Below are 9,079 nucleotides of genomic sequence, written 5' to 3' on the forward strand. Positions count from 1 at the left end.
TACAGTAAAAATTTGCTGAGGTTTTGAACAGCCGACTTCTCAGCAATAAGAAAATAAGCTAAATGTCAAAAATAAACCGATCATTCAGTAAAATTTTGAAAACTTTTTCAACAAATTTTTAATGACAGATATATTAAATGCTGATTCAGTAACAAGAATAAACTAAATGTCAAAATAAACTGTTCAGTCAGTAAGCTTTGAGTTATTTTCCGGTAAGTTCCTGAAATACTGACTTGTTCCGTAATTTGAAACTGAAGTACGAGGAATATCCAGTTAAAATTACTTAATTTAATGATTGTTTTTACTGTTCAGTCAGTAAATTATAATAGAAAAGAATTATTAAAAAATCGGAATTTTCTCAGATTTTAAATGAAGTTAGGTTGGGAGACTTATTTTATAGGATTTATTACTACTCGCAATCATATGTATATTCGAAACAGATTTTTGGATCTCCTCCAGAGTTGTGAAAGAAGACAAATCTCCCTTTTCTTCGGCTGTTTGATAATTCTTTGGTTGTCCTCATGGCAAATGGATCGTTGAGGGTGTTTGTTTTTTATATGTCGCTTCAAACGGGAGAAGTTTTGATACGTTTTGCAAATTTGCAGTCAAATAAATGAAATTCAGGTCGAAACTTTTTTTTCTATTAAAGTGAAGATATGTGGAAGCCAGTAACGCACGCTTGTTGCTAGGCACCGACGCGTTTGTTTACATTGAGAAAAAATGGAATTCGAAGTGAAAATTCAAACGCACAAATGGGAGTTTTCGGACATTTTCCTTCGGTCATCTGCACATCGGCAGAAAATTTGAAGTTTTGTTAGTAAACGATTAATGTTTCGCGGGTGTTTTTGCAGTGGTGTGTGATTAAAATGCACTAAAAATGAGAAGAAAAATAAGAGTGTTTCGAAAAGAAACCCTATAGAAAGAGGGGTGATATTTTCGCACAAAATAAGAGCTACAAATGGAATTCCGTCTAAAACTCGGGTTGAATGTATAGGAAAATGTTCTAGCTTCCTCAAGTAGCAGTTTCGAGCAGCGCACAGTGGCGGATTTCCCCAAAAACCTGACCAAAAGTCGAAAATGGTTTTGATTGATCTGCAAAGGTGCATTCCACGGTTTTTCGGGGCGCAGATTACGATTTTGATGACAGATTTTCAAAATTCAAAATGGCGCATGCAAAATGGCCGACATTTTAATCTAAATAAAAGTAAATTTTCACGAATGAAGATGTAATGGTTCCAGTGTATGCCAATAACGTTTATAATGTATAGAATTTTAAATAGTGTGTAGCTAAATGATAGAATTTGTTGATTTGCATGCATTAAGAGGTTTGGTTGTCTAGATAATGTAGCTATAATGAGAATTGATGATATTAGTCATTTTAAACTATGTATTTTGAAATATTATGCAACATAGTTACAAAACTTATAAACTCGCAGTACGATTATTTTTCAACTGCTGATGCACATATTACTCAAAGAACGAAAAATAGTATTTTTCTAATATACAGAAAATAAGCCGATTCTGCGACGAAATGCATGGAGTGAAAATTGACAACAAGTTAGCAAGCAAATTGCAGTAACTAAAAATAAATATGAGAAAAATACGAAAATAAGTGAAATTCACTAAGATTGATAGTTTTATTTAAATTAAATTTGACCGAGGATTTGTCCAAAGTACATTAATATACGATGAAACGTCCATTTAAATTAATGCGTTATACTTGGTCAGAGCATGCTAGTACTGCTTCCTGCTTTAGTTCTGAGCAACCACGTTTTGTTATCATGCTTGCTGACATGCTACGACTGTCAACCTTCTCACAAACAAATTCGACAAACTGGAGTGTACGCCAAAGTGAGCTCTTTGGCCAAATCACGACCGGAGATCCCAGTATTCTTTTGCACTACTCTACTTTTTTCGATTGTAGTATCCAATCATATATTCCACCTCTAGATTGATATTGTTTTGCATGATCAAAGGTCATAGTTCCCTGATAACGTTTAATCATGGTATTCATAATCGATTTTTGATATTTGGAACCTTTGGCGATTACTTCTGTTGACCTCGTTGGATTTCAATACGAACGACCAAAATTATTTACGTCTTTTGCGTTCTACTTTTGATAACTTTTGAACATGTTTATGAATCTCGATGAAATTTTCACCACTAAATACCCAGCTCTCCCTTTTCAAAATTCAGTATTGTTCGACTCGATATGACGACCGGAGGGGCAGCAGTAATTAAAAGTACGAGTCCAAATTTTAACCTGAATGTCTTATAATCCATCTCCCTCTCCACTTAATCAAAGATTACTCATAAACGGGCAAATTCGGGCAAGAATTTTATTATGTCCCAAATAGAGAATCGTTCAAGGAACACAAATTGCCTTGAAACATAGTGGACATACGTGGACAAAAAAAGTATTTCAATAATTTAGCAAAAATGTCTGTTGAAACCGTCTGCTACAAAAGCGTGAAAGTTATTGACATTTTCTATAGACAAACAAAATAATGTTTTGGCATCAATACCTATAAATAAAGTACATACCGTCAGCATAAATTTCCATTATTACACATTTGAAACCGACACTTTTATCAAAAAATCCGACACTTTCAAATCAAAATAGCTACACTTGAATAATACTGATATTTCGGGCGCTCGATGAAAAATATGAGCAAAACGCGATGATTGAAATTGTTTGGATGTGTCAACACCTCAAATATGGAATTTTTGGAGTGTTTCACTTAAAATAGCATGTGGCAGCACCATCTGAAGGACAATATATGTACTAGACCCCAAAGTACTACCATGCAATTTGCGACTTTTGGCCAGGTTTTTAGCCAAATCCGCCACTGTGCAGCGGCAAGGTTAGTGTATTGAAAAACGTATTTTTACATTTGCTTATGTCGGATACATGGTTAGGCAAGGGAGAGGGATGTGTGCGGCGTAGGAGCTATGTTGTGGCTCGCTTGTATAATGTCTTTAATGTTCCAAGATGCATGACGCGCCCATTTCTGTAACCGGGAACATAGTCTGCCGAAAAAGCATTTCATTGAATCTTTCGAATGCGCCATATTGGTTCTGAACCTACAAGCTAATGGGGTTTTCGATTGATTGACACCGGTGTAGTGGAGTGCACTGAAACTGCACCGTTTTTGCACTTTCTAGCAGAAGTGCAGAACTGAGTATGTTCCATTGATACTTCTGCGAAAAAATGTTTTTTATTACATATATCGATAAAGCTGATTTTCGTGATCACAACAATGTTTTTTCCAACTCAGGAAACGTGAAAATAAAATTTAAATTTAAAATAAAGAAATATGTCTTGATTTGACACTATCAGAAGCATTCGACATATCGAATTTCACGACATATGATGCTCTGTCAGAAAAATGAATACATGTTTTCCCGGTTTTCTCGCAGGGTTATTTTAATTTGACAATGCCAAAGAGAATAGTGAAAGAGACGAAGAGTGAAAATCAGTCAAAACGGCAACACTCCCTTTATGATGATTTCAACACTAGAATTTTGGCAACCGCTTCTACAGGCAGCACTTTAAATGACTCCTATTATATTTTGAAAACAAACCGTATGTCGATCGATGGATTTGTTTATCAAACGATGTGCATTTCGAAACAAAGAGATGAAATAATTCTAAAGCTTATTTTTACTCATACATATACTCTAGAATGCACCTTACAATCACGATTGAACTAAATTCTGACGAAAATTCAAATTTCTTTTTTGATAGAAGTACAATACTTATCTCCTCCAACTCAGGCATGAGTAATGTTTATTTACATTGCACGATTGGTCTGCTCAATAAGGTATTTTTGGCTTCACACTATTCGTCTCTTTCCCTATTCTCTTTGGACAATGCATATAGTTTTTTCTCATTTTGGGTGTTGTCTTAGGCCAGATGTAAAAAACTGCAGTTTTCCTATGTATGGTTGTCTATGTTTACATAAGATTTATTTAAAAAAACAAAAAAATCGTTTTTACATATCACAACGATTTTTTTTAAATAATGTTATATTATGTATATTGGATCTAAAATTTATCGAATGGAATGGAAAACTATATATATAGCTTAACGACATAATTGTTGAAGGTGAACATGTAGCTCCACATAGCAGAAATTAGTGTAGTGCAATTCCATCATTTACGTCAGGCGGTACCGATTACGTTCAAAAACATTAGTCAAGCAGAATCATTCGCTTCGCAGGTTTATAATATGGTTTATTATAACTTATAATATGGTTTATTATAACTTATATCCACACTTCTAATTTCAGTTACTGGTTTCAACTTGTATATAATTGGAGCCATTGTCTGTCTCGTGTGCATATTTTATACATTGTTGGTAAGTAGTAATTATTATTAAATTTCCATAGTACATACCAACAGCTGTTGTTCAGAACCAGTACCACTAGTTTCCAAAAATGTAATATTTCAAACACAAACACGATAAACGGCATAACACGACTCCGTAAGAAAGGTGAACTTTGGGTTAGAATTTTCTGTCTAGCTATTTTAATTGGCACAAGCTTGTCATAACTAGACTGCATAGAAAAAAGATGTATTTTTGAAAACTCAATCAGCCCTCCCAGGGCCCCGGGTCGATCCTTAGATCATAAGAAAGGCCGATAATAATAGGTGCTGAAAAATGTGGTAATATGAAAAGCTTTTGTTCGGTTAAAACCTTAAAATCAACCAACGAAATTTAACATCCAGACGAGTATGAACGCTGCTGTCGTATGTTTTGTTTATTTTTATGACATTCGGCGCACTAACGTAAATCAAATTTTTCTTCAAATGCTCTAAATAAACGTACTAATAATAATGTATCATTATGAAATCAATAAAAATTTGATTTCTAGGAAAAGTTGTGGGGTGTCGGTTTTACCCACAGTGTCGGTTTTTCCCACAATTCCCCTACTTGGTTTCACCTATAAACACATCAATTACTGTTGGTTTAAGTTTTATACATTACGAGACTAGCCATCAGATTGGCTTCAGAATATGTTTGTCACAGTTTATAGTGTGCAGTACATTTTTTTCATGTCATGGAATTGCTGTAGCGATGAGTTTCAGTTGGAAATAAAGAACGGCTTCACTAATTAATGTTTACTAACCTAACCAATACCGACCAACAATTAGTTTATTTGATGAGGGCGGAAAATTTACTGAAATCTCAAATAAATTACCTGTTTAGCACAACAATTGTAGATAAAGAAAATCCATAAATCTCGTAAATGTAATATTTCAAACACAAACACGATAAACGGCATAACACGACTCCGTAAGAAAGGTGAACTTTGGGTTAGAATTTTCTGTCTAGCTATTTTAATTGGCACAAGCTTGTCATAACTAGACTGCATAGAAAAAAGATGTATTTTTGAAAACTCAATCAGCCCTCCCAGGGCCCCGGGTCGATCCTTAGTTCCATAAGAAAGGATTGCTCCGAATTGGAATCAAATCAGACAAGTCTACCTACTAAACAAAAGTGTTTGTAGTTTGTATGGGATTCTTCGGCAATTTTCATGAAGAAAACCACCAAGCAGCTCGAAATTTTACCAGTAGGTGGTACTGTTAGCCTGAGATTATCACCGTAAGCGAGAATAAGAAAGGGAGTATCATTGCTTAGATGTTTGTAGAAGAATACAAATCAATCCAGCTTTGTTAGAAGAAGCTATTAATCTATTAACGAGGCGAATTCATCATCTGGATCCCAGATATCGGTCCATCAACACATGGACCACGACTATCGGCTTTGCTTTCTTTTAAAAGCAAGACGTGACTAGAGAGATTTTTTTGCCTCAGAAGATCCTAACGACCTCGGCTATGTATGAAAAATGCAATCATTTAGCGCTATTATGTATATTGTTAATAAAGTAGTAGTTCATGCAAATTTGAAGAGTTGGCCATTTACAACTTCCAAAGACACTCCAAAACGAATCACTTTAATACAAGCGAAGGTTCCATTGACACAAACTGAGTGAGCATGACTTTCACTTTGATAAGACGTTCTTTTGTAAATTAGGAAGATTAAAAAATTCTCGTTACATTGCAGCTTGCTGTGTCCTGCGTCCATAAATAATCGGAGCATTTTCTTGAGCGACTTTTATGAAATCAGTTGACCTTAGGTGTTTGAAGGCGACATAGTAAATTGTAATCGTAAAATGCCGAAAATGCTTTAAAAATCGATACAAAATTGCTTCCTAAACAATTATGAAAAAAATAAAATCCTACGTACGTAGCTGGAGAAAGCTATTTTGAATGCATTGTGAAATTTTAGAACGTTGAAAAATTAAAGCGGTTAAAGTTTTCAGTATACTGAGGGTATACATAAAGGCGTTGCGGTACAATTGAACATCGTGGTTTGAAAACACATGTACATTGTACATGCGTAGCTTGTCGTATTTAGTTTCATGAACAATTTGTGAATTTAGTTAATATTTCGTATAAAGTAATTTAATTAAAGAATACCTAAACTTATTCAGAAATTTCAGATATTCGACCCTTGTATAAAGTATTACGTTGAACGGTGATGAAATATCTTCTATATGAATACACATATCACCATGTAATCCACTTAGCAGTGAGGAAATAGAACTTCTCATATAGTTAATATTCATGTTCTACTCATGTGTAAGTTTGGGAAGACCAAAGTAAATTCTAGTCTTATGCTGCTTCCGTATAAATAGATTTTTAATTTTTGTTATATTGTAAGAATTAGACATAGGTACTAAAATAAATAAATATACTAGACTTAATCGTGTCAGTAAGAACGCGAAAAGGGAAATTAGATAGCTAGCATCCATACGTTTTAATCTATCATTTCCACGTTTTTTTACTGAATTGTAAATTACAACTTTTTATTTTACTCTTCTAAACAGGGTGGAATCAAAGCGGTCGTTTTCACCGATGCCTGGCAGGTGGTCGTGATGTTTATCTCCGTAGTCGTTGTGGTCATTCTGGGTACCATAGCAATCGGTGATCCAACTATCATATGGGACCGATCGGAGATTGGTGACAGAATTAATTTTTTCAAGTGATTTACTTTCTGACTGAATCGCTTTCCTAAAAAAATCATATTTAAATTAATTTTCAGCTTCAACCCGTCGCTTTACGAGCGACAAACGTTTTGGGGTGTGTTGATTGGAGGATTCTTCTACTGGACCTCATTCAACTCTGTCAACCAGACTATGGTGCAACGGTACATGTCACTGCCAAATCTGAAGAAGGCTAAGAGGTTAGTTGAGCTTTTTTTCGCAGCTTGTCACATTAAACGTTTTAATCAAGTCCCTCATTTTAGGTCCATTGGCATGTTTACCATCGGAATGGCCATTTTTGTTACCGCTTGTTGCTACGCTGGGCTACTGATCTATGCTTACTACTACCAGTGTGATCCAATGTCGGTAGGATTTGTCCAAACGGATGACCAGTTGTTCCCTCATTATGTAATGGAAATCGTAGGACATCTGCAGGGGATTCCTGGTCTGTTCATTGCTGGAGTTTTCGGAGCTGCTCTCAGTTCACTATCGGTAGTTCTTAATTCTACCTCTGCGGTGCTATTGGAAGACATACTCAAGGGACTGTTTCGTGTGAATCCTAGCCCATTTGTAGCTAATGTGTTTGTAAGAGGAAGTGTCGTCGTCCTTGGTTTAGCCGCAATGGGCTGTTTGTTCATAATCGAAAAGCTTGGAGGTATATTGAGTGTGGCAACCTCTTTATCGGCTATTGCAGCCGGAACCACGTGTGGAATTTTTACACTTGGAATGTTGGTTCCGTGGAGTAACTCTAAAGGTGCGCTATTTGGTGGAGTTTCAGGAGCTATTCTATCTGGATGGGTTTCGTTAGGAGCTCAGCTCGCTACAGCTAGCGGTAATATTGTTCCACATAAACTTCCCGTGTCGATAGATGGATGTCCGGACGATTTACTGTCAAACAGTACTATCGTGAACCCGATTTATCCGGATGAATCAAATGTGTTCCCACTCTACCGTCTATCATATCACTGGATTACTCCTATCGGGGTTTTAACAGTGCTAATAGTTGGCACTATCGTATCGTTCCTGACAAATCCTAGAAATCTGAAGGACATCGACCCGGAGTTAATATCACCGATTATCCACCGTTTCTTGCCACAGGAATCCTTCGGAAACTTCGGGTCGGCATCCAAAGAAACTCCAGTTAATTTCAGTAAGGAAATGCGATCGTCCTATGGTTCTGATTCTGCGTTCCAGAGTGCCAAAATAAAACAATCCCGCTAAAAAGACAATCAGGCAACTTACTTAAAATGTTCGGTTGAGCGATGGAACCATGGTACTTAAGTTTTAGTCGAGTAAATGCAAATTTAGCAATCTCTTGTGGAAACAGGATGCTTTCTTGTGCAATAGGGTAGAATGGGTATGCACGAGTGCTCGTAAAACAATAGACTGTAAATCTTAGACGCTGTAGTAACCATTCGAAAATATTGAATTAGGCGACTATTAGTCGCATACTCCAAATTTAAGTACAATGTGCTAACATTTGCATAACTGCCTGTGATACAATCAAATGAATTGTTAGGAGATAGGTGCTGCAAAGAAGGTTTTATTTTTTATGTAAATAATTTTTACAAAATAAAATATTAGTATGAATCGAATTTTTAATAAAATGTATATCAATATGAATGAATTCTCGTTTACTGGTGACTCCCACTGTTTTACTTCTGGTATTATGTAGGAAGCCGTAATTATTCAGTTTTTCAAAAATTTTGTTTTATGTGCCTTTTTAGTTTTTAAAGCTCCAACTTCAATCGACCCGATTTTGGGCAGAAAATGCTAACTTTCTACAAGTGAGGGAAGACAATTTAGTGCGGAGTCCTTCAATAATGCTTTCTTTCCACCACTCTCGAACCCTCTTTATTCTTCATTTTCGCCAACATAAAATGGCAACATTGCATCACATGATCCACAGAATGGAACATTTCCCGCTAAGTGATCAAGGAAAGGTGAAAGGGTTAGGATGTATCTTTAAAACGGCGAGACTAAATGGCTACAATGAGAACTGCATCCAAAGGATCATCGACAAGAAG

General features: G+C 35.8%; 1 protein-coding gene across 1 annotated transcript; it reads left to right on the forward strand.

Annotated features, from left to right (window-relative positions):
* Positions 1–4,267: 4,267 nt before the first annotated feature.
* LOC131684417 (sodium-coupled monocarboxylate transporter 1-like) lies at positions 4,268–8,671 on the forward strand (the record flags this gene model as incomplete). Its single annotated transcript, XM_058967272.1, has 4 exons — positions 4,268–4,360; positions 6,897–7,051; positions 7,112–7,252; positions 7,316–8,671. Coding segments are annotated over 4 exons (1,347 nt in total), but the record flags the coding sequence as incomplete, so codon positions are not given.
* Between the last annotated feature and the right edge of the window lie 408 nt (positions 8,672–9,079).

This window comes from Topomyia yanbarensis, chromosome 2 (assembly GCF_030247195.1).
Source record: "Topomyia yanbarensis strain Yona2022 chromosome 2, ASM3024719v1, whole genome shotgun sequence".
NCBI classification, from domain to species: domain Eukaryota; kingdom Metazoa; phylum Arthropoda; class Insecta; order Diptera; family Culicidae; genus Topomyia; species Topomyia yanbarensis.